The sequence below is a fragment of the Oryx dammah genome, unplaced genomic scaffold, assembly GCF_014754425.2.
Source record: "Oryx dammah isolate SB20612 unplaced genomic scaffold, SCBI_Odam_1.1 HiC_scaffold_8, whole genome shotgun sequence".
In the NCBI taxonomy this organism is placed as follows: Eukaryota; Metazoa; Chordata; class Mammalia; order Artiodactyla; family Bovidae; genus Oryx; species Oryx dammah.
The window spans coordinates 38,571,449-38,598,377 of record NW_024070192.1 but is presented as its reverse complement, the minus strand read 5'-3'; the positions used below and the strand labels follow the sequence as shown (position 1 = coordinate 38,598,377).

Sequence of the window (26,929 nt, the reverse complement as noted above, 5' to 3'; positions counted from 1 at the left end):
AGATACTTCTGGAAAGTTACTGTCATCTAATGTTGTGAACATTTTCCTAGAAGTTTGTAAACGTACTGAGCATGGCATTTCATTTGTTCTGTCAGGTACTTTTTGTGAAAGACTGGTATTTTTATGGATAAGAGAACTAAAATTTAGAGAATTTCTTTTCCCAAGGTCACATGTTGGGTTAGTAGCTAGAATGAGGTAAATACTGTAGTCAGTGAACTACTTGGGTATTGCCTTGCATTATCAAACATTCTTTTTTCTTTTGACAAAATGGACTCTTTTCATAACTTTTTATGTTTGCTAATTTCTTTTCTAAAATGGTGAGAATTGGTAGCATTTATTGCCTGTATCATTTAAATTGGCATTTATTCACATGATCTTACATTGCTGTTTTGCTTATATAAGGCATTTGAATAGGAACTTCGAGAAAATGCCTAATACTGCTTTATCATAGTATATTTATAATAAATGCTGCATACATACAAGTAATATTAATACATTAATATTAAATCAATATTTAAGTACATTTAAATATTTAATTACATTTATTTAAGGGGTATTAATAAGTGAATAAATACTTCTTAAATTTGATTGAGTATGGGGTTCTGTGAAAGGAAATGTGCTATCCTGTAGTTCTTTGTAGTGGCTAACTTCCAGGGATCTCTCTGGAATTAAGGTGAATAAAGGAAAAGTGTTCATATTTCCTTTGCAGAGATTTTATGTTGTCCCAGGAACAAGGTAGCACTTCTGACATAGCTGTTTCAGGGCCACAGAACACTCATCCGTAAGAGGTGAACTTACCCAACTAGACAAATTGCATTTGCATTTCTGCTCATCGCGTTTCACTTATCTGTTCCTTGAGCTCTTATGTGCTCACCAGAGATACTGACAGTTAACTGATAAGAATTTTCTGAGAGACTCTTTTGATAACTGTGAAATTAAGAATCTGGGAAATTTTTAAGGAATTTAGTTGACAGCTTATGTTTTTAAGGATTTGTATATTGTAGATTTAATTCACTTTTAATCTATGATAAAGATACAAGGATATGTTTTATGATATTAGTATTTTGTGTGTGTAAGGCATCTATTTTATCTCTTCATCTTTCCTTCCATGTTTGTTCATTTTATGAAAAATATGCTGACTGCAGAAGAAAGGAAGGTGAAGATTAAGAGTCATTTGTATTGGGAACTTCCTGATGGTCCAGTGGTTAGGCTTCTGAGCTTTCACTACTGAGGGCCTGGGTTGGGGAGCATTGGGGAGCCCACAAGCTGTGAGGTGTGGCCAAAGGAAAAAAAGTTAATTATATTGATTATTATTTACTATTATTTTTGTTATTTTATTTTTAAAGGGTAAAAGCACTAGCAGAAAAAATTAGACAAAGCTGTTGACTAAAACCAAAATGAATATGTTAGATTCTAATCCTAGCTCCATCATTTTTATCAGCTATGAAAGTGTGTTAGTCGCTTAGTCATGTCTGACTCTTTGTGACCCCCCGTGGACTGTAGCCTGCCAGGCTCCTCTGTTTATTGGGATTTCCCAGGCAAAAATGCTGGAGAGGGTTGCCATTCCCTTCTCCAGGGGATCTTCCTGACCCAGGGATCAAACCCAGGTCTCCTGCAGTACAGGCTTTACTGTCTGAACCACTAGGGAAGTCTCTGTGAGCCTTGAGCAATAAGCCTATTTTTTACCAGTAAATGGATAATGTTGACAGTATCTAACTCATAGGGTGGTTGCTATTATTGGATAAAAGGCCTCTGAAGCCTTCAGTAGCTATTTTTTATTGTTAGAGACTTTAAGTAAGATAATTAGCATACTGTTTACTCATAAAAGTAAGCAATAATATAGTTCTTATAGTTTTAAGTATATTTCTTAAGAATTTTCAAAATTTCTTAGTAGGCAAAAAGTGCTGTGTAAATCAGTGCCAAATGGACTAATTCCGCTTTTTAATATAAAATTATATTGCTTGCAGGCATTTTATTTAAACTGGAAAGTGTATTTATATCTTTATTTTAACAAAGCTTTTATTTGTACTTCTTTTTTTTTTTTTTAAAGTAATGTGCTTATTTTATTTCGGGCTGTACTGGGGCTTTGTTGGCTTAGTTGCCCTGAGGCATGTAGAATTTTAGCTCCCCAACCAGGGATTGAACTCATGTCTCCTGCATTGGAAGGTGAATTTTTTAGCACTGGACCATCAGGGAAGTCCTTTATTTGTACTGTTAAATATTAAATAACCCCACATTTTTCCTGTTTTCTTTTTTAGAATACCTTTTTATTTTGGGATAATTTTAGATTTGTGGACAGGTTGTAAAAGTAGTGCAGAGAGTTCTTGAATATACCTTGCCCCTAATTTCCTCCATTGTTAACATCTTAGGTTTCTGTGGTACATTTGTCAGTCTTGGTATTTCCTGTTAGCTAAACTCCAGACTTGATTTGAATTTCGCTGGTTTTCCCTTGATGGCCTCTTTTTGTCCTAGGTTTAGTCCAGGGTGCCACCTTGCATTTGGTTGTCTCACATCCCCAGTCTCCTCTGGTCTGTGACGGTTTCTCAGTCTTCCCTTGTTTTCCATGACCTGTACAGTGTTGAGGTCCTGGTCAGGTATTCTGTAAAATGTCTCGCAAACTGGGTTTGTCTGGTGCTTTTTCATGATTAGAACAGTTGTGGATTTTCAGAAAAAAAATACCACAGAGGTGAAGCGCACTTCTCATTACATCATGTCAGAGGCTGCGTGATGCCCACAAAACATCACTGGTGATGCTAACCTTCATCACTTGGTTAATGTAGTGTTTGTCAGTTGTCTTTTAAAGTTATTATTTTTCCTTTACCTTTTGGAAATGAGTCCAGTTACCTGCCCTGGCGGGGGGAGTACAGTTTACACGTGTCATTTGGAATTCTTCAGTAAGGCAGATTTACCTCCTCTTCCCCTTTTATTAAAACAATTTACATCCATCAAGAAAATTTTGTTTAGGATTTTAACTATTAATTTAAGCAATCCTCATTTTATTCACATATTGTTTAAAAGATTTTAACAGTGGTTTGAAGAATAAAGATCAGAGAAAGTCTTTGAAGGAGCTACATTTAAGTGAATTATATATCCCTGTAGAAATTATTCTGAGAGTAAAGTTCAGTGTTGGGATTTTAGAGAAGAGCTCCACATTTTGGGACTTGTTTGGAGGGAGACTGCTGTGATCTGAGAAGCAAAGCAAATAGGGCATCTTATTCATCTGTGCTGTGCTATTTGAATCCTCCTTGTTCTTCCCTTTCCCTCAGAAAACTTGTAAATACTGAGGTGGAAAACAAAATATTTTTGACTGACTGGACTCTTTAAAAACAGAACTAAGATCTATGTCCTGAAGGAGATTTATTTTATATTAAGGAGAATTTATAATTTGAGTGCAAGATAATTCTTGAGCATTGCAGTTATTACAGTTCTTGGCAGTTTTTTAAAATTTATTTTTATTTTATTTTTTAAATATTTATTTATTTGGCTGTGCCAGGCCCTTGTTGTGGCATGCGAACTCTTGGTTGCAGCATGTGGGATCTAGTTCCCTGACCAGGGATTGAACTCAGACCCCCTGCATTGGGAGCTCAGAATCTTAACCACTGGGCCACCAGGGAACTCCCTAAAATTTATTTTTAATTGAAGGATAATTACAATATTGTATTGGTTTCTGTCATACAACATGGGTCAGTCATAGGTATATATATGTCCCTTCCCTCTTCTGCTTCCCTCCCACCTCCCATCCCATCCCACTTGGCAGTTGTTTTTATATCTTGCCCTTCCACTGTATTACTTGTACAGAGAATATCATTGGGTTTCAACTTTTAAAACCTTTATTCAATACCATTACTTATTTTTGTTTCTCTTCTAAATTTTCATCAATTTTTCTGTCCACCAAACATTTATTTAGATATATCCTAAGCATTGGTGATGCAAACATTATTGTCAGCCCTTGCCCTCAGTGATCTTAGAATTTATAAACATTTAACATGCAAAGGTAGAATAATAATGCTAAAATCAAAATGTATACTTGGCGAGCTGTTTTCAAGGAAATCTTTAGAAAGATGTTGGTTAAACGTTTTTGAAGAAATCTTGTCATGTTGTTTGGGGAATTAATTTGTACCTAGTCTCATAAGTTCCCCTTAGTTGGTGAGGAAGTTACATGTAGTTGTAGTTCAGTATGGCTGGAGAGATGGTGAGTATAGAGAACACTGCCCTGATCTGACCTGTAAAGCCGGGTGACACGACCATTTTCATTTGTAGGCTTGTCTTAGACTCACACAATACAAATTCCATGGTTGGGGGGAGCTCAGGGGGTATCTGCATTCTCAGTAAGCTTCCTAGTTGATTGTTTTTGAGAAGAACTGTTTTTGTCCTTGAGGTGGCATAGGGTGATTTTAAGTTGTGATAAGTGACATTATTAGATTTCCCTTTTAAAAAGGCAGCTGTCAGCATTGTGGGAAATGCAGCTATGGAGTGGATGGAGGCAGATAGACCTGTGATAACTATTTAAGAGACAGTGAAGGTTTAAAGAATGGATTCGAGAGAGATTGAGTATGTATAAATTATTAACCGATTTGATATGGGAAGTGAGACAAGGAATGAGGAAGGTGAAGAATTGAGATTTGTTTGTTTTGGTTTGCACTGTTGAACAAATATGGGTGTTTGGAAGCAATGAGAAAGAGTTGAAGGAGAACCAAGGTTGGGGGAAGTTTTTTTGGTTGTTGTTGTACCATTAGGTGTATTGGAGACTTGAGTTCTAAAATATTTGATATTTTTATGTTTTATCTGTCTATCAGAATAATTAATAGTAGAATTTTTTAAAAATTTTTGCTCACTAACCTTATGAGGTATTAAAAATTCATTCTTTCATCAGAATGTATTCAGTGCACTCTTATGAGAACTGTACTGAGGTGCTGGGAAGTACTCCAGACATGGGACAAACAGTAGTAAAATAATAAAGGTATCGAAGTGAGGAGAGGGAACGCGTACATTACAAGGTACTCGGTGTTAACTAGAGTTTGAGCAAAGTGGGGCTTGAGTAGAAGTAAGACTTGAAATGTAGGAAGGGACCAGATACTAATCAAAGACCTTTACACTGTGTTAAGCATGTGGACTTTGGGAAATGGGTGCAGCATAATGTAGTGATCAAAGGCTCTGACTGTGGAGACCAGATGCTTGTGTTCAGCTCTGCTACTTACATAGCTCTGTTGCATTACACACACACATACACAGAGTAGAAAAGCTCCTTATTTAAATTTTCATAGGTAGTTATGAGGAGTAAATGAGCACTTCTAAAACACTTAAAGCAGTGACTAGCGTACAGTAAGTGCTATTTAAATATTTGTAAAGTAAAAACTAGTGTGCCAATGAACAGTTGTTTTTAAGTAAGTGATATGGTCAGATTGTATTTTAAATAGATAATTCTAGGGCTGAGTATAAGATAAATGTTAATAGGTCAAGACTAGATTTATCAAAGGAATGGAATTCAATTGTTGGAATTCAATTAGGCCAGTCCAAGGACTTCCTGGTGATCCAGTGGCTAAGACTCTGCACTCCCAGTGCAGGGGGTCCGGGTTTGATCCTTGGTCAGGGAACTAGATCCCACATCCCACAAGTAAGAGTTGTGCAACTATTAATCAAAGATCCTGTATGCTGCAACTAAGACCCAGTGCAGCCAAACAAGCAAATATTTTAAAATAAATAAGTAAATCAGTCCAGGCCAGGTGAGAGCTGATGGTGTGAACTGTGATGGTACTATTAAGGACAGACAGAAAAATTGGACAAACAAGTGTTAAACTTGGCAGATACAGGTAATTGAATATAGAAAAAAGAAAACCAAGGCTGACCACCCCTCCCCCCCAATATTCATTAAAGTACTTTGGGTCTTAGATATCCTCTATGCTGGTGATATTTGAAGCTTTGGTGTCTATTATGATGCTTCCATAAAAACGAGAACTAATGACCTGATACAGTTTTTAATTTCTCTAAATGTATAGGCCTTTGCTGTTTTTCTCTGTAGATGGAGGGAAATTTCTCTTTAAAGATCCACTACTATGTGTAAAACTCTCATTTAACCTAAGTCCAAAGAGCCAGAAAGCTTAAATAATGATTTTATTATGTTGTTTTTGTGTTATAACTTTATATTAAAATTTGTGATTATAAAAATATAGCATCATAGTAATGCTGTGAAAATTTAAAGTTGCTGCTGAATCATTAAAGAAGTTAAAATTTGTTAATTCTATTACAGCTATAATATTTCATTGTTTATTCATATATGATAAATAAACTTGAATCGGTATAATATTTCATCACATATTCATTCCTTTGATAAATCTTACTTCTCTCTTCCCTACTTTTAGATTTGTCAAATTCTAAGAATATTTTTTCATGCCATTCAGTTTTACAAAAATAGGAAAACTTGATTGAAATTAGAGTGTTCTCCAGAGTCTTAATGAAATAATTAAATGGGTAGGAAACTCAGTATCCTTCTGTAGTCTTTTAAATCTGGGTCCTGGGTTATAGTCGTGAACATCACGTATGATATGTGTCACGCTGTTTCAGGGCTCATCAAATCTCCAAGATGGTTGAGAACGATATTTAAACCAAATCTTGAATGAGTAATTGGAGTGGACTTGGGAGAGGGTCATTTTAGGTAAAGGGAAGAGCAAAATACACAGGTACAGAAGCATGAAGAACTATTATGTGAAAGCTGGGAAGTAATTTGCAGAGGGAATTGGAGAGTGCATGTGAGTATGAGACTGAAAAGGCACATATGAGCCAGATAGATGGAATTTAGAAATTCTGGGTTGTTCCGAATTCTAGGCAGTTCGGAAGGCATAGTTTCAAGCAAGGTGAACATTATAATCAGATGTAGAGTTAGGTAGTTTAGATGGCAGTGAAGAATATAGATTGGAGTTTGAAGGTCACTTAAGAGGTTTTTTCAGGAAAGAATGATTAGTGCTTGAAATAGTGACAATGAAGTTTGTTGACTGGAGCAAGGTTAGGAGGTAGAATTGTGAATGGGTAGTGTGTAATGGACGGAGGAGCCTGGAAGGCTGTAGTCCATGGGGTCGCTAAGAGTCGGACACGACTGAATGACTTCACTTTCACTTTCATGCATTGGAGAAGGAGGTGGCAACCCACTCCAGTGTTCTTGCCTGGAGAATCCCAGGGACGGCAGAGCCTGGTGGGCTGCCGTCTATGGGGTCGCACAGAGTCGGACACGACTGAAGCGACTTAGCAGCAGCAGCAGGAGTGTGTAACATGCTGCAATGGGAAAGAAATCACCTGCCAATGCAGGAGACGCAAGAGACGCGGGCTTGAGAAGGAAATGACAACCCACTCCAGTATTCTTGCCTGGAAGAGTCCATGGACAGAGGAGCCTGGCCGGCTGCAGTCCATGGGGTTACATGACTGAGCATGTGTGCATGAGGGTGGAGGGTGATGGGTTGGTAGCAAAACCTGGTAGAACTTAAAAAAAAGAGAGAGAGACGCAGGCTCAGTCCCTGAGTGGGAAAGGTCACCTGGAGGAGGAAATGGCAGCCCACTCTGGTTTTCTTGCTTGGAGAACTCCATGGATGGAGGAGCTTGGAGGGCTGCAGTCCATGGGGTTCAGAGAGTTGGACATGACTGAGCAACTGAGAACACACACACTGTGTGATGAGGAGTGGGAGGTATCAGAAGACATCTCAGATTTGTGGCTTGGGTGTTGGGGTGAAATTGAGAAGCTGAGTGTCATTAGCCATCCATAGCAGAGAATAAAAGGAGGAATTATGTGGAATATTACATAAAGTGCCAGATTAATTTTCCTGAACCATAGTTCTCAAATTGCTTTCTTGCGACAAACCCATTGCCAGCTTTTTACTGTATTTAGTCAGCTTTGTAGATGAAAATGCAAAGGGTATTTTTTAATCCTAAATGGACACTCAGGGACCTTTCTTTTGTGTCCTAGCTCACATTTCAGCAGCTTCACCTGTTTCTTATTGCCTGCCTTGTATCTGGTGATTCAGCCTTAAGATACTTTGTTTTCCTTATGGCATTTTCACTCTTTACCACTCCACCATTCTGTTTTTCTCTGTGTATCTTCTGACATATATATCCTTCAAATTTGCATACCAGGTTCTTCTTTTCCAAGTAACCTCTAATTTTTTTTCACCTGAAAGAAATTTCCTTTGAATTCATAATTTTAAGGTATCTACAAGTATTTTTTCTTGTTATTGTTGTGCAGTCACTAAGTTGTGTCTGACTCTTTGTGAGCCCATGACCTGCAGCATGTCAGGCTTCCCTGTCCCTCACTAACTCCCACAGTTTACTCACTCATGTCCATTGAGTCAGTGATGCTATCCAACCATCTCATCCTTTGTCACTCACTTCTGTTTTTACCTTCAGTTTTCCCCAGCATCAGGATCTTTTCCAAAGAATTGGCTTTTTGTATCCAATGCCAAAGTATTGAAGCTTCAGCTTCAGCATCAGTCCTTCCAATGAATATTCAAGGTTGATTTCCTTTAGGATTGACTGGTTTGATCTCTTGGTGTCAAAGGGACTCTCAGAGTCTTCTCCAACATCATAGTTCGAAAGCATGAATTCTTTGACACTCAGCCTTCTTTATAGTTCAACAGCAGTACATGACTACTGGAAAAACCATAGCTTTGACTATACAGACCTTTGTTGGCAAAATGATGTCTCTGCTTTTCAATACGCTGTCTAGGTTGGTCATAGCTTTTCTTCCAAGGAGCAGTCTTTTAATTTCATGGCTGCAAGTCACCATTCACAGTGGTTTTGGAGTCCAAGAAAATAAAAGTCTATCACTGTTTCCACTTTTTCCCCATTTACCTTGAAGTGATGGGACTAGATGCCATGATCCGAGTTTTTTGAATGCTAAATATTAAGGCAACTTTTTAACTCGCCTCTTTCACTTTCACCAAGAAGCTCTTTAGTTCCTCTTCGCTTTCTGCCATTAACGTGGTATCATCTGCATATCTGAGGTTGTTGATATTTCTCTGCAGTCTTGATTCCAGCTTGTGAGTCGTCCAGCCTGGCATTTGACATGGTGTACTCTCTGTATGAGTTAAATAAGCAGGGTGACAAATATACAGCCTTGACATACTCCTTTCCTAGTTTTGTTGTAGCTTATATAAATTTTTATCTGACATACCAAGTGAATACTTACTAAAGAGCCTAGAACAGTACCTTGCACAGTAAGTGGTGCTTGATATTTGGTGATGTGAAGATGATTAAGACAAGTTGACATAGTAGCAATAGGGCTGTCTACTTTTTGCCTACTTGTGGTGGCAGAACTGATTTGTGTTCTGTCCTTGACACTAGAAAAGCAGTATCTCTTTTTACATTGATGATGTATGTAAGAATGTAAAAGGTACTACGTTATGTCATCTTCAAAGTGAAATTATAATTTTCTCTTTGTATGTCTTCACTATTCTAGAACTCTGTGGAGGGAAGTAAAATGGTAGAGAAGCCCTTAACACTGATTAATTCCTTAAGCTTCACCACAGTTGTTTGATTTATGTGGACAAACAGGCTTAGGAATTTTGAAGATTTGCCTAAGGTCAGTTTGTAGTTGATATTTGAACCTCTACTGTTTGACTTCAAAATTCTACACAGTAGGACCTCAAAAGTATAGGATTGATTCCTTCAGGGCTTTCATACCATTTATATATTCAGCTTGTTTTAAGAGGGCCCATCATGGGATCTAGATGTCATTTCTTTTAAATTTTATTTTACATATTTACAGTTTATTTTTATTATGGAATGTCAGATATGCAGGAGAAATACCTGTGATGATATAACAAAATATCCACCTAACTACTACCTGAAATAACAGATGTTAACATTTTGCTTTAAAGTTTTTTTTTTTTTTAAAGAAATATGGCTTTATTACAGTTAGAGTTGACACCCACTTTCCAGTCCTCCTCACCCTCCCTCTTTCTAATGATAAAGTTCTGCCTAAAGTTTGTATATATTCTTTTATTCTGTTTTTATACTTTTTCTATACATAAATGTATCCATAAACAATGTATAATCAAGTTTAGAGCTTACATGAATGTTATACTTTATATTCTGCAACTTGTTTTTTTCACCTAAAAAATGTTTTCTAGATATGTTGATGTATGTAGATCTAGTTTATTATTATAAATAATTTCTTATATATAATCATCTCTAGTTTGTTATACCTGTAGTACAGAAGGCCTTTAAATTGTTTTCAGATTTTTACTGTTACATATACAGTGTTGCAGTGAACATGAAAAAGGTGTCTGCAGATGATAAATTTTGTTTTTGTTTCACAAAGTTTTATCTTAAGGTTGATTAAATATTTGTTCTTTAGTAAATTTTATGCTTTGAATTGAATAAATAGAATGAATAATATTGTTGACATTGATTTTAGACCCTAAATTCCTAAATTTTGTTGCATTTTCCTCAGTCTGTTCAGAAAACCTATGTTTAATTCAGTATTGGGCCAGGGGTTGCACACTGGTGGCCTTTATAATGAACTAAGTGTAAATGCATTTCTCTTGTCCTTGCATAGTTAAAAAAATTTTTTTTGAGTCATTATATTAGAATTAGGTTTTTTGGATTATCCTAAAAAATTGGAAGCTTTGGCAACAGCTGGGCCCACATTTTCCTGTGGCAGCAGTTGGCCTAAGCTGAGTCACAGCTGCTCTCCTTTAGTTGGGCATAAACTTTCCAGTGAAACAAGTTCCTACCACTCCGTTATTGTTTATTATTGCCCTTGTACTGTTTATAGTGAAGAAATACTTTCCTATTGATGTCTTTATAAACAATGGGGGAAAGGTATAGCTAGAGAACTGCAGTCGTCAAGAAAAAGTGCCTTATTCAGAGGCTGCAAATGGATAGTCCAGGATTCAGATTAGAAATATGTTTTGTCTGCTCTGATTTTTGTTTTTAATTAGATTTACTTAAAAAAACCCACACAGTTCTATCACTGTTGCTTTATTTCTAGCTGATTCACACTTTTACCTGCCTAGTTAGTCTCTGTATTTGATTTGTAATCTATTTAAAGCAGTTTATAAAGATGCATAAACTATAAAAAACCACAAATTAAAAACAAAAGAGAAAAAAGAAACAAAGGGTAGGGATAAAACAGAATCAGAATCTAGGCCAAAAAGGTCTATCACAATGGTTTTCCTGCAGGCAGAGAGCGCAGATTTGACTGAACTTTCTATGTGGTGGCAGGAAGAAAAAATACCAGTTAGGTTATTTTTGACAATGTCCTTAAGATAAAAGTGAACCAATTAGTTCAGAAAGGTCACTAACATTTGGTACTCTCAGACTGTAATTTCTCATAGGGGTCCTCATAAAGAAGATTATGTGTAATTATCATTTCCATCAACATCTCTAAGGTAGATAGATGTTTAGTATTTAACAACACTCAATATGGGAATACCAACCACGTCATATGAGAGTCAAGTCTGAATGAGTGGGTAGATTGTTTGACTGATGGATATCGTTTCCCTCAATCCAGTTTTGATACATATTGAGATTAAGCTTCTTGGCAAGTACCTGAAGTGCGGGTGTTCCATACTTCAGGCACGAACCATTTATATGTAGGATTTAAGCAGTTTTGTGAAAACTTAGTTTTACCCAAATAAACTTTGTGGGAGTGCTTGTAGATTCCTATCTGCTACATTCCTGCCTTGTTTGAAGGTGTAAGGAGCAGCATTCTCCCATAATATCCCAAACTGGTAAAGTCATTAAGAAATAGAGTTAAAGAAAAAGGGGGTCCGTACACAACTCTGTTTTATGCTGCTGAAAACCAATTGCTGCAGCAGACCATTCCTATAACAGTGGACTCCTGGTAAATACAAGGAGGTGGTGTTTTTATTTATGTCGGGTAATAGATACGGCGTCAGCTTTTTAGCAGTACTGTATTTTTTAATTGCTTAAAATTTTACATTTAGTTATTTTTTTCATATTATAGTCAACATATTATTTCCTTTCTTCTAAAACCTGCCTTGGAAAACTGCCAGCCATTTCCACCTTTAGCCTTTCAGTTCACAAAGCTGACTTGGTCAGTCCTTGGCTCACGTTATACTCTTATCACCTCCTTCCCTGTCCCCAGTCTCCCATCTTGCTCTAACTAGATTGTACATTCTCCTAGGAATGGATTGCATTTTATTCATCTTTATTTATAGTAAAACTTCATATCACAGAGTTCAGCAGAATAGTCAATGAATGATTGACTATAGCCTGTGGCAGGCTATGTGTATGTAGCTTACATCTTCAACTATATTGTAAGTTTCTTAAGACAGGGACTATCTAAGTCACATGCAGCTTTTCATAGATGAGACACGGGTTACATGGGACATAGATATGTTGTTTGATTTGTATGCTTGGTACCTGGTAGATCCTCAGTAAAAAAAAAAAACTGAATGATTGACACTAAGAATATAGTTACTTCTCAGTGTTGCAGTGGAGGAAAGCATTGAATGTGGATCATAGTAAACTAGAAATCAGTTCAGTTGAGATAAAATGAAAGTTTTCCAAGTGGATTGTGGGCAGTTGTCTTTGGTGGTAAAGATCCTCTAAAGGGGATCCACCTTTAGGACCAAGATCATATCCTTGAGAAATCCATCTTTAGTCTTCTCGAACACAACAGTTCAAAAGCATCAACTCTTCAGCGCTCAGCTTTCTTTATACTCCAACTCCACATCCATACGTGACTACTGGAAAAATGATAGCTTTGACTAGATGGACCTTTGTTGACAAAATAATGTCTCTGCTTTTTAATATGCTGTCTAGGTTGGTCATAACTTTTCTTCTAAAGAGCAAGCGTCTTTTAATTTTATGGCTGTAGTCACCATCTGCAGTGATTTTGGAGCCCCCCAAAATAAAGTCTGCCACTGTTTCCAGTTTCCCCATCTATTTCCCATGAAGTGATGGGACCAGATGCCATGATCTTCGTACCAGGCAAGAGTACTGGAGTGGGGTGCCGTTGCCTTCTCTGAATTAGCTCAAAAGATTGTTTAGAGGCAGAGGGTTCTGCCCACCCTGTGAACAATGAATTTGGTCCCCAGAGCCAAACCTTATTCTGGATTCTATGGTGGATAGAATTATTTTGTTACTTTGAAATTCTTTTTGAATATGGAGATAATAAGTCAGGAATGTATCTTCCAATCATAGTTAACAAGTATAATATTTGCCTAAAGTAGCTCAGCTGTTTTCAATAGAAATACAGTGTTACTTGGAAAAAAAAAAAAAACAAAACCAGGAGCAAGTAGTAGACCAGGTCAAAAAGAAAAATCGCACTTTTGCATAATTCCCTTTTGACTATAAAGCTCTTTTTCCCCCCAAGTCATTGTTAACTGCTTCCATCCTAGTTCAGCCCTCTCTTACCTTCTACTTATAGCCTGCCCTTTCTCTTTTATCTCCTGTACATTATCTCCAAAGCAGTCATCATGGAACATCAATTTTAGAACATTGCTCTGTTCTTAAGAATTGCAGTGATTCCTGCATTGCTATAATTTCTTTGGGCTATCTGCATCAGTATTCACTGTAACTTGTACTTTTTTTAAAAAAAGGCAACAGAACAATATGTTTTCTGTTATTGTTTGTATGCTTAGAAGTATTAGTGAACTTTTTCCTCTGAGTTTTAAGGTAATGGATTTGTGTGTGTGACTTTGGTTAAGTTTATCTAATTGTCACTTGTCCTTTGCATTTTTAAACAAAACCAGAAGAGTAATTAATATGCACATTAGAAGATTAAATGGTCTTTAATTTTTAAAGTTTTATTATAAAGTTGAGACAGGCCATTGACTTTCTACAGGATTTTTAAATTGGTTTACTTTTATGACATTAGTTTTAAATCTTTTAAAAAGAAAAAAATTACATCAAATCCAGCTCTAAGCAGCTGGATTTAAATGTATTTTATTGCCCATATTTCAGAATTTGAAAAAGAGTGATGGAAATAAAGTGATAGAGTACATCTTTTATTTCTGAGGACATGGTAAATTTTAATCTCAGTTTTACTGTGATTCCTGAAGCAGACATAGAAATGCTTACTCGATCCCTACTGTGTGTGGATTACCATAATATTTGGTAGACACACAGTGAGGAATATGTCAGATTTGCAGCTTTGGAGGAGTGTTGTTGAGACAACATCAAGGCAGATAATTACTGTGTGTTGTGAGAAATGTTAAATATGTGTATGTACAAAGAACTATGAAATCTCAGAGAGGAGGGAGTTACTCTGGTTAATTTTTTTTTTTGTCAAAACTAAGTCCCTCAGCTAGTTGCTGAGAGCTTTGCTAGTGGTGTTTAAATACCATTGATAAACGTTAGATTGAATTTGTGGAATTGCCATTATTGACAGTTTTATATGGTTTAATTCTAATATGTATGGCAATTAAAAAAACATAGTTAATACCTTTTGCTAATACTACTTGACAGTGGCTATATAATTAATATTTTATTAAAATAAAGCTTTTGAATGTTGAATACTGAAGAAATGTGTTTTTGGAAAACATTTTAAAGCTCACTTGGTTTCTTTCTTTTTTTAAATCATATATGAAAGAATTTTATTGACTAAATTGCTTTGGACTTATAAGTTATTGTATAATTGCTTATAATTGTGGAAATATACTTACTTGATGTGGAAAATTTTGCTTTCAAGGCTTGACTCTGTTCAAACACTAAAGAGGCAGATTCAGTTCAGTGTTTGCCCCTGAGGAGATAAGTCTGGTACTAGAGATGGCGTGTATATAGTTATAAAGAATGTGGGAGGCAGCCCAGCATAAAATCAGTGATTTTTCAAATTTATCTTAAGAGTGGAAACTTCTCCAAAAAAACTTATGTGCAGAAATCCAGTATGTGAACAGATTAAAAAACAGAATCCTGCCCTTTTGGCCTCCCCTCTGTCCTCATTCCTACTGTTTGAAACCTTTTGTGTGGAAGTAAAAAGCAAACCGGATTTGAATCCTGGCCCAGCCACTGTTTAACATTTTGACCTTGATACATGCTCTAACCTTAGTGAACTTGTTTCCTCATCTGTTAAATAAGTGTATTTGTGTTTTTGTTTTTTCTTTTTTTGCTGAGAGTTGTAAGAATTAAATATTTCAGGAAAAGAGCCTATCCTATAAAGTCATTCTGTAAATGGTAGCTGTTAGGATTATATGTATATGGCACAGTGAGATTAAAGACTAGGCAGTAAGCTGTTCCAGTGAGAACAGTCTAGCCAAAGAAAGAGTCACAGAGGTGGTGATGGGTTGCCTTTGGGGTGAATCTTGAAGGGAAATGGAAAATTGCAAGACATATGGGTGGCAGATACCCAAAATGAAATATTTCTATAATGAAGACTTGGGCATGAGGAATGCTGCCTCACCTGAGTTCGGCCTGACTTTTCCTTACATTCTTTGATTCACACTTTAGTTTTAAGCAGGCTTAAGAGAAGGCAATGGCACCCCACTCCAGTACTCTTGCCTGGACAATCCCATGGACGTAGGAGCCTGGTAAGCTGCAATCCATGGGGTCGAGAAGAGTTGGATACGACTAAGTGACTTCCCTTTCACTTTTCACTTCCATGCATTGGAGAAGGAAATGGCAACCCGCTCCAATGTTTTTGCCTGGAGAATGCCTGGAGAAGGAACCTGATGGGCTGCTGTCTGTGGGGTCGCACAGAGTCGACACGACTGAAGCAACTTAGCAGCAGCAGCAGCAAGCCAGGGTGAGAGTTGCTGACTTTCCTTGGTTAATTAAATTGGCTGCTTAAGTAAAGGAAAAAGTATGCTAAACCTGAATTTGTAAGCCATGTCTTGGTTATAATGTAATCATGCATTTATAGACAAGTTCTTGCTAACTGCAGTTGCATCGTGTGCTGTGATTAGTTGATCAGTCATCTCTGACTCTGTGTGACCACATGGACTGTAGCCTACCAGGCTCCTCTGTTCACAGGGATTCTCCAGGCAAGAATACTGAAGTGGGTTGCCATGCCCTCCTCCAGGGGATTTTCCCAACCCAGGGATCAAACCCAGGTCTCCTGCATTACAGGCAGATTCTTTACTGTCTGGCCTACCAGGGAAACCCACCAGGGAAGCAGTTGCATTAGTGTATTGAAAGTTAGAATCCTGTGTCCTCCTTTGAGGTCTTAATGTAGATCTTTGTAAATATTTACTTCAGTAGGTAGGTGAGGGTTTTTTTTTTTTTTTGCTTGAGATTCAGATTAATGAGATTATTGCTGTGAATAAATTCAGGTGGATGTATTTGGACTTTTGAGGGAAAAAATCTTAGAAAATTAGTTTCTAGGAAAAGCTGATAAACTCATAATTGGATACTTTTTCTGCCTCAACAGTGATTTTTCTTTTTTATAACAGTCAAATTTTAGGTAAAACCTTTCAGTGTGATAACAAATGAAAGGGTATTAAAGTAGAGGAGATATGGAAATATTTATTTTAGTTTCTTTATTTCTTCCTGTGTGTGTATGTAAAATCATATAGCACTTACTGTGTACCAGGCACTGTTCTAAGCACTTTCTTTACATATGTTAAATCATTTAATCCACCTGACAACCCTATGAAAGAGATTCTACTGTTATTAACGTTTAAAGTAGCTTGTACCAGGTTACTTCATTTGTCTAGATAAGGAGGTTTGCAAACTATGTCTGACAAGCTGGATCCTCCCTTCAGTTTTTAGTGGTGGGAAAGAAGCAAAGAATTCTTTTGTAAAAATTTGTTTTGTAAACATTTTTATACAATTCCGCTTCTAAAATAATTTCTGATTTAAATTTTATAAATTAATAATTTAAGTTACGTGAAATTGAAATTGCAGTGTCTGTAAAGTTTTATTGATACGGAGACGCAGATATTCCACATATTGTTTATTGTTGCTTTCTTGCTGCAGAAACCATAAGGTCAGCAAAACTTAAAATATTTATCAATACTGTCTATCCATTTATAAAAAGTTTGTTGACCCCTGGTCTAGATACAGAGAAGAGATAGGATGAGACAAAAGCAACAAAGTAATACAGTTAACAAAAGAATGTATCTTTATTAGAACATTCCAGGAAGACTAGGACTAGATAGAGTTGTGTAATGAACAAGCCAGCAGTATTTTCTTCTTGAAGGATTAAAAAAAAAAAAAAACTTTAATAACAGCTTAACTATAATGAAAAATGCTTAGTTACTTCAAAGTGTTGTATTGACCTTTTTTTCCTGTTGGTATGTCTCCTCAAGATATATCTGAAAGGGTTTGTAAATATTTATTTGAATTTGGGTGACAGTTGTTGCAGTTACCTTTGAAACCTGAGTACCTTGGCCTCTTGATTTGATTTTAGCCCCTTGCAACTCCTCTGAGTTCTGACACTGAAGAGTTCTTGATTTCCCCTTTTCTAATTTTGCCTTTGGCCTTTTAGGACTGGTTACAGTCTGGAATGTTGACTATATGGTTCTCTACTGAAGATGTGCATCAGAATCATCTGGAGAAAATTTTAGAGTCTCTGTGGCGCCTCAGAATTGCTAGGATAAGGCCTAGCATGATTATTTTCAGGAATTTTCTCAGGTGGTTCAAATGTAGACTCATGGTAAAAATCCATAGTTAACTCCACTTCTCCTTCAAATACTTTTAGTAAATCTAATTTGAAAAAAATACAAATGTGGCATTCATTATTTTGTGTCCCAGAGATGTTTCTTAGCCTAAAGAATCATTGCCTAAATTTATGTAAACTCATAGTAGAGGTCATCAGCATCAGTTTGGTGAATTCATTTTTTATTTTGATGTCATTCAGTATAATAATAGAATGCAAGTTGGAATTTTTGTTGGAGAGCAGGTAGTGTAATTCAGTATTGTTTATTTTTATGAGAGACATATTTGGCATCATAGAATCCCAGTGAATCTAGAAATAATGGATTCAGTGAAGTAGAACACAGTTTATAGGAGACTTAATATTTTTAGGAGGAATAGTTTATATTCCAGGGCTGTTTTGTTTTGTCAGTGGTTCTGTCAGGCTGTATGTCTGTAAAACAGCCTTTTAAATAGATCTTTTCCTCATTTTCATTTAAGTATATTTTGACATCAGAGTGAATTTAAAAGGAAAAAAGTGACCTGCAATTTCTAAAAGCATATTAAAACAGCAAATAGTTGTCTTTTTTCACCTTTTGTTTCACTGTTTATAGACACAAACAGTTGTATCACACAGAAAACTGATTTGAGATAAAAAGCAGTAGGAAGGGATATATATACAGTCAAATCTAACTGGGTCGGAATTCCACTTGGAACCCTCAGGTGTTCAAAATGGCTTCATGCCTTAAGTCAAAGAAGAGAAAGATTTTTGTCAACAAAGAAGCGATCTTTGAGCGTCCGTCAACAGGTGATCACTGTGGGGACAAAGATTATATCATGCATGTATTTGGTGGGTGTGTTCTAAGAATGAGAAGGCATCTTGATTAATGTCCGTAAAGGGAAAGCCAAGAATGATAAGGTAGACAGGCCAAGAAAAAAGAAACAAGGATAGGAAAGAGAAGAGCTGAAAAGTCAGCAGTAATGAGATGGTGCTTATAAGTTGCAGTGGCAGTGGATATCAAAGACTCCACTTGCAGTGGAGAGAGTGACAGTGAAACAGAGGATAGGCGAGTTCTCAGTTATCTGTTTTGCGCCTCAGTAGCCTTTTGTTTGATGCTGAAGCTCCAGTACTTTGGCGACCTGATGCTAACGGCCAGCTCATTGGAAAAGACCTTGATGCTGCGAAAGATTGAGGGCAGAAGGAATAGGGGGCCACAAAGGATGAGATGGTTGGATGGATGGCATCATCGACTCAATGGACCTAAGTTTGAGCAAATTCTGGGAGATAGTGAAAGACAGGGAAGCCTGGTATGCTACAGTTCATGGGGTTGCAAAGATTCGGACATGCTGAGTGACTGAACAACAAGCCTTTTGTTCAGGATGTTTCTCTTGTCTATTTTAAGTAGGACTCAGTTTTTTATATTTGATAATCCTTAAGGGCATTGATTTACCTGGTGAGTATCCAGGGAGTAGAATTTAAGCAGTATGAGGGGTGAAGAGTATTCATTCCAGGAGAGTTTAGTGATAGGCTAAGGTTATAATATTAATGTCTGCTATGTTATTATAACAGAACCAAGGGCTTGGGGGCATAGGGTTCTCCAGCCAGACACCCAGTAGGATTTATGTATATATCGAAAAGAAAAAAGTGACTACAGTCAGTCTCTGGGAGAGGGAGAGAACGGAGGGAGAGATTTTAAGGAATTGGTTTATGTGGTTGTGAAGGTTGGCAAGTCCAAAATGTAACTGGCTGGTGACCCAGGGAAGAGTTGATGTTGCAACTCCGAAGTCCAGAGGCAGTCTGCTGGCCTTGCACAGCTTTCTTTTCAGGCCTTCAACAGATTGGATGAGGCCCAGCCACATTATGGAGGGTAATCTGCTCTACTCAGAGCCTGCGGTTTTAAATGTTGATTTCCCTGGTGGTCCACTGGTTTAAGGGTCTGTGCTCCCGATGCAGGGGGCCCAGGTTTGATCCTTGGTCAGGGAACTGCATCCCATAGGCTGTGGCTAAGAGTTTTTAAAGGAGAGAAAGAAAAAAAAGTACTGTTTCCACTTTCTTCAGTATAACTTAGAGCAGTGGAGCATCTGTTCGCAGCCCTTGCCTTCAATACTAAAAGCTACTAGACTTGATAATGGTATGAGTGATTCTCAGTGGAAGAGGTGGTGTCTTAGCCATTGGCCCAAAGCTAATTGAAAAAAGGCAAAATATTTTGAATATAAATTTTGGATGAGTGACTTAAATCTTGCAAAATGAGATATAGTAGTCAGCTGTAGCCAATAGGGAAGTGAGGAAATGGTGTAGCTATTGGAAGAATTTTACTTTTACAGAAAATGAACTGTGCCTTCACTTAGTCCATCCCTCATTGATGACCCAACCTGGTCCTTTTTTGCTTTAGTTTTTGTTATTGCTTGCCAGCAGCAGGTCCCGGTGAATCGTGGGCCTCCAAGCTGAAAGAGAATGAGAACAGGTGGACACTAAAGCCTAGGTATTTGATGAAGAACTTTCAGTGATCTAGTGTTTTCAAATTGTGGGGGTGGGGAAAATCTAACTTCTTCATATTAATTAATCACGCAGCACAGGATACTGCAGGGACCATTAATGTTTTAATTACTTTTGACATCTTTGTTTTATTAGAAAACAACCTCAAAACTCTAGAAGCTTATCTCTGTAAGTGGAGAAGTGAGGAAATCACAAAAATTGATGAAAGGAAATGAAGTTGCTCTTGAGGGTACTTTGTTGTCTGATGCAGTCTTACAGAATTAAACTGTAAATTTAAAAATTGAAATTTGACTGGGGTGTTTTTCAGAATAGGCAATGCATTAATTTTATAGGTAAGTATACTTTTTTTATTACTTGACTGCATTGCAGTATAGCATTAATGATATAGTTTAAAACTGTTTTTATGTATAATAATAGTGAAAGTCAAATATTGAGAACTTAGAAAAACCAGTAACCTCATGTTTGGTGCCATGATACCAAGCATTACTTGGTGAAGTGATGAAGAATTTGCTGGCACACCCAATATGTCCACCACTATTTAAATGGATGACTGATGGTCCTCCTTTTTACTTCTGTTCAGTGAGGACTGTGCAAGTCAGAACATATATGTGTATGTTCTGTTGGGTTTCTTATAGAGAAATCAGGATGATTTTGATGGTGCACACAATTTGGGGATAGTGAGGGGAGGGGAAGACAGAACAAGTGAAAAAAAATTTTTATCCGAGGAGCTAGGACCTTGTTTTGGGAGATGACCAGTTTTCATTTCTCATGAAGCACATAGTTTATTGGCAAACAGGAGATTTTTACTTAACTCTAGAAAGCTAATATGGAAAGGTACTCAGTAACCCTTGACAATAGCTTCTCCCTTTCCTTGTTGCTGTATCTGGATTGTATTATTTGTATTAGAGTTAGGAACTGTAACCTGCTGTTCAAGGAAGGTAGATAGTCTGCATTGTTGAGTGACAGTTTCATGAGACCAGGAACCATTGGTAATCCGTTAGTGTAAAAGTCTTAGGTGAGTTTCTTAAACTCTTCTACATCTAATGTTAATGATAAGTAAACCTGACAATTGGCATTCTTTATGTCAGTACACCTCTACTGCTAACATGTAATTGCCTCTTTAGGTTTTCCCTCATGTACATCGTTTATATTGTTTTCCCCTGTTTCATAAACTCCTAGTTAGCAAGAAACAGTGTACAAAATAGATTATTGATATTTTATAAAAGTTTTGATAAGTGTGAAACCTATGTTATTAAGCACTGAAACAAAATGAGAGAAACTTAAATTAGTAATTCACTAAGATTATTTTTTAATACTCTGTTTATTTCCTGTTTTCTATTTTTACTTTACCCCTTTCTCTTTCTGTGGTGAGGTACTTACCTAAGCCATAATAAACGATGTTGTCTAGGAGAGTTGCTTTGGTGTGGCAGGAAACTATGTTGTGTTAGAATGTAGAATGCTTAAGAATTCTGCGTTCCAAAAAACATACTGAAGAAGCCTCTCTTTCTAGCGCTCAGGCAACACAGATCTGATCTCTGGGAATGTCTGGATATTGACATGCATGCTAATGGATAAGCCAAACTCTTCTTTGAAATATGTTTGTGATATATACAAGTAGCTTAGAGGGGATTGTTGGAGTACTGCCAAAATATATTTCAAAAATGAGAAGTCTTTTCACTCATTATGTTGACTTTGGAAGGATTTGTGAACCCCCCTTAAAATGCATGTATGTATTAATATTTTATCTTCATATGTGCTTTTTTGAGGGAAGAGGTCTTCTTCATCACATTGTCAAACGAATTTAGTGGCTCCCCAAAAGATTTAGGACTCCTCCCCAGGTGGTATGAAAATAGTGCGTAGTTTATTTGTACTGTTGGTTATAAATATAGATTGATAATAAATTATTGTAATGAAAACATTATTAACCTATAGTAGTAAATAATAACATATAATTAGCAAATCGAGACTTTCAAGTTTAATCATCCTACTCTCTGACATACCACCCTTCAAGTGGTCTCCTGGGAAATAGAAAACTCTGCTTTCTTCATCCCTCTACTGTTTGCCTTTTCAGTTTTCACTTTCTGCACAATGGCGCCTAAGCTCTTTGAACCATTGTTTCCAATCTCCTCATTATGTATTCATCACACATACCCTGTAAACCTTCAACCCAATCCTAGATCTCTAAATGTGTGACTTTTCTGTTTCTGTAGCCAGACAGCTGCCAAAGAAAAGTCACATGTTTGTAAGATTGTCACCACCAAAAGTTCGTGGTCTCCAATCTTAAAAATGTCCATCCTGTACTTCTTGTTGTGTTTTTTTGTCCTCTTTCTTCATAGCAGCTATTTCAAGGCTCTTAATGCCTTCTTCCTTACTCCCCCTACCCAGCATGTGACCTCATTTCCTATTTTCCTGAAATAAAAAGATTTCACGTTTTTTTCCTTCATAATACAGTAGAAGAGGTAAGTCATCTTTGTATCTAGATATCTCATTCCATTTTCTTCCTCCTCCTCCCATTGAGTATTTCTCTATTCTGATTTTCTTTTAAATATGGAAAACTTCAGACCCATAAACAAAAGTAGAGAAAATTAACCATTCATGTACCCATTACCCAGCTTCAAGAGTTATCAACTCAAAGCTAATATTTTTTCATATATATCCCTCCATCCACTCTTCCAAAATTTTTAAAAGCAAATCCTAGACATCATTCTACTGATAAAATTTTCATTGTATATTTTTAAATGACTTAAAAATAATCACAATACTGTTATCCCTTGAAACACTCACAGTTATTCTTTAATATCATTAGACATTCAGTCAGTGTTCACATATCCCCAAATGTTTAATTGGTTTGTTTTACAAAAATTATTTATTTTATACTTAAAAAAAATTTAGATCTAAGTAAGGTCAGTGTATTCCAGTGGTTATATCAATTATCTCCTTATAATCTATAGGTTTTCCTTTCCAGTGCTCGCTCGCTCGCTCTCTCTCAATTTCCTTGGAATTTATTTGAAGAAATTGGGTCATTTATTTTATAGGGTTTTTCACAATCTGGATTTTACTGGTTATATCCCTGTGGTGGTTTTCACATATTCTTCGGCTCTTTATGCTTCTTGGTAATTGATAGTTGGAGCCGGAGACGTGAACAGATTCAGATTTGATTTTGTGACAATACCTTATAGGTGTGTGGTGGTATTCTGTCGGGGGATACATCATGTCTGGTTGTTTCTTTGTTTGCCTTTGGTTAATTAGGTGGTGAAAATGGTGTTACTAAAATTATTCATTCCTTTATTTCTCCTGTGTCTTTTTTTCCTTCCACCATTAACATTTAAGCATCTTGCTAGGTTGAGAAAAACAACAATCCATAAAAACTGCTTTTCAGTATTTCCATCTGTTTCTAAGATATCAGGGTTATCAGTGAACTCTATAATGAATGAAACAGACCCATTTCATACCTTATTTTGCTTGACAATTGGATAACTTTGGGTACTGTTGATTGTCTCTCCTTGAAGTATTCCCATATTGACTTGTGACATATTCCCTCTCCTTTTTACTTCTATTTCTTTAATTGCTTCCTCTCAGCTTCTGTTGTAGACTCTTTAAGTGTTAGTGTTGTTCTGCCTGGCTCTAGTCTAATTATACCATCTCTGAGCAGGTAAGTAACAAATCTTTTTTTCCCCCTTAGGTTGGTTCTTTTTAGAGCTGACATATCTAAAGATGGAATGAGTCACACATCTTCATCCCTTCATGTGTAGTTCTACTTAGTTCAGCTTGTTTCTAATCTAGAAGTTTTTTGAGTTGACCCCTTGACTGACTTTTTACTCTCACCCTTCTAGTTCTCTTTACAGCTCCTATTCTAGTGTAGATCTCCATCTTCATTGCTGCAAATATCTTACCTGGTTTCTTCCTTTCCTGTCTTTATGGTCCTTTCTTCACTATAAAAATGAGAGTGATTTTTCTTTTGAAAAAAGGCAGGGGAAAAAAAAAAAAAGGCAGGGGCTCTCTATTATTCCTAGGATAAATTGTAAAGACCAGAGCTTGTTTTCTGGCCTAGCCTGTCCTTATTATCTCTTCAGCTTGATGTTGAATCATCATCATCTGCTATTTGGAAATCCTTGTCACACATTTCACACAGTTTTAACTGCGTGGCTGACTCTCCCAGAAGACTGTAACTTCTTCAGTGTAAAGACCAAGAAGTCTTTTCTTTGCCCTCATTAAACATGATGTCTGGTTCACTGTGTTTAGTGTATGTTGAGTAGATAAATTTGTGCAGTACACTATTACATTCAATGATTTCTTTATATCTTAGTTTTATCCTGATTAGGTCATGCTAATGTTCTATCACTATAGTAATTCTTGTACATTAATTTGCTTTTTTTTGTCTAGAGGTAGTCTCTCCATAGTTAAATTGAACCTTGTAATGTACATAATATTGTGGAGTTTTTCATTTTTGTTGCTTCTTTTTTACTCTGATTTATATGATTAATGCTCTGTCAGTGGGTTACTGTTGTCCCAATAATAGAAATCTGTAGACAGTTCACATAGTCACCAACATAAGATAATCCTATTGAACCTTCTTGTTAGAATATATGAGTTCCTAGGTGGTTTGGCTTGGTGTGACAATTAAGACTTAGAAAAGTGAGGCTAAAATTTTAAGTGTTCAAACCTGTGTTATTCAAGTGTCAATTTTCCAATTACAGTGGAAATTCTGTCTAGCTATTTTTTTTTTCAGGATATCACATACTTTTGTTTTCATATGCTTGTTCTAATGTTTTATCATAGTAAGATTGATAGTAAATAGTTGGTGTGATAATGAGATCCTTCCATGTTTTTTTTTTTCCAGACTTACATATTTTTAATTGAAGGAAAATTGTTTTCTCTAGCTATATTTATATAGCGTGATAAGACAAACTGTACTTAAACTTTTACAAAATAGAGGCGATTTGAAGAATAATTCCTTAAGAAATAATTCTTGATTTTCTTTTACCTACATTTATTCTCATTGAACCGATCATGTATTGCAGGTACAAAGGGCTCTGAAATATTAACAAGATTAGAGAATTTGGTTGAGTACAAAGAAGTATGTACTCCATTCAGTTTAAATACATACTTAAGCATTGAACAATGCTAAATTATTTCTTGATTAAATGTATTGGTTAAGAGGGCATTAGATTAGCTAAATAGTTTATTTACATTATAAATAATATCAGCTGTTGTAAGATTACTAGTTGCTAACATTCAATCTTGAATTTATTTATGGTTAGAACCTTTGACTTGTCGACAGTTTGTGAAATACTTATATTACTTTTTTCAGGTAATACTTTTTGTAAATTAGAAAATTTGTTTTTGTCATTAAGGAAAAACTGTTTTCTTCTCTAGAAGTTGTATGTTAATATTTGAAATTCAATAAAAGTGAATAGTGTTGTTTTGGCTCAGTTAACTGTTAAAGATCATTTAAAATACATAAAATGACTGTTTTGGCATTGATTTTCACAGTAGGTTAAAAAACATCATCTGGTATTCATATTGCCATCATAGTAAACCTCACCTTTCAGAGTGTATACAGCAAGTAATAATTTAAATTCTAAGTGAAAGAAATAATCTTTCTCTCTCTCTCCTTAGGTGGAATGAACCTTACTTGTTGAATATCTCCTGGTTACACGTTGGATTCACTTGTGAAAGAATCATTTTCCCCTGCGTGGAAGCCACTTAGTGGCTTATTTAATTATAAATCCAGGGATTGCAAAGCTTTTTGATTTTCCAGAGGAGGGACATACCACTATATCGAATAAGCTTGATATTACAGCCAAAATGGTGCTGTCCCAGAGACAACGAGATGAACTGTAAGTTTCTCTGTTTTGTGTTGTTGTTTTTTTTTAATCCTCTCATAAAAGACAAAATAGTAGATTAAAATACAGCTTTGAGAGATGTATTCTAAATTAAAACTGTTATGAGGGTTTAAATATTGGTTTGGGCTATTTGGTCTGACTATTAGAACTGGGTCTTATTTTGACTTAGTGTTACTTACCCTTTTGACATCGTGTGTACTTTTTTTTTTTTTTTTTACTTTACAATTTTGTATTGGTTTTGCCATCATGTGTACTTTTGAAGCAGAAAAAACAAGTAAGTTATTTGGGATAAGTTTTATTCTAAGCTTGTCTTAACTATCTTATGTTTAATAGGAAGGTAGGTGCTTCAAAGCACTTCACATTTTTTTTTGGTCTGGAATCCATGTATTAGAAAAATGAAATCTTTTATGTTGTTGTCACTGCTAATGCCTTTCCTTTCTGTCTTACTATGTTTTTCATCTTTGATCATCCCAATGGCTATTGTATATGAACTTTATGAAGTGGCTGATATAGTTAATGCAAGAGCGTTAATAAAACCAGTATGGAATTATGTGACTAGTACTATTTTATAGTGTCTTAAAGCATCCCATATTTTATAGCATTCTGTTTTTATAGATGAGGAGTATTGGGGGAACATTTTATCTTCATATTCTAAGTTTTTTTAGGATTTTCCTGTAGGTTTTAAAAAACTTCATTTGGAAATAATTTCAGATTTCTAGAAAAGTTGTAGCATTAGTACAAAGAATACTTATTATACATTTTATCCAAATTCACTTGTTATTTTTTTTACCATTTGCTCTATCATTTGCACCCTAGCCATGTGTAGTTCTTTAAAAACCATTTGAGGGTAAATTGCATGCATGAAGGACCTTTGCCCCCAGATACTTCATTGTGCAGTTGCTAAGAATAACTATACTCTTCTATAAAACAGCAACTTCAGTAAAATTTAACACTGTCACTTTTTATTAAATGTACTTCAGTTTTGTTGCTTGGGCCAGTAATATCCTTTGTAGCATTTTTCCCCCCTCTATGATATACCATGAAGTCCAGGATTGGGTTTATT

The 26,929-nt window shown here is 36.0% G+C and overlaps 1 protein-coding gene across 2 annotated transcripts in view; it reads left to right on the top strand.

Moving 5' to 3' along the window:
• The window catches only part of PAFAH1B1 (platelet activating factor acetylhydrolase 1b regulatory subunit 1), a 67,207-nt gene that overhangs the window by 6,030 nt on the left and 34,248 nt on the right, over window positions 1-26,929 (top strand). For both annotated transcript variants that reach the window (XM_040243767.1, XM_040243768.1), the window contains one exon: window positions 25,640-25,860. In XM_040243767.1, the coding sequence (XP_040099701.1) occupies window positions 25,829-25,860 (32 nt within the window). In that variant the 5' untranslated portion in view covers window positions 25,640-25,828. The remainder of the gene's footprint in view (window positions 1-25,639; window positions 25,861-26,929) is intronic.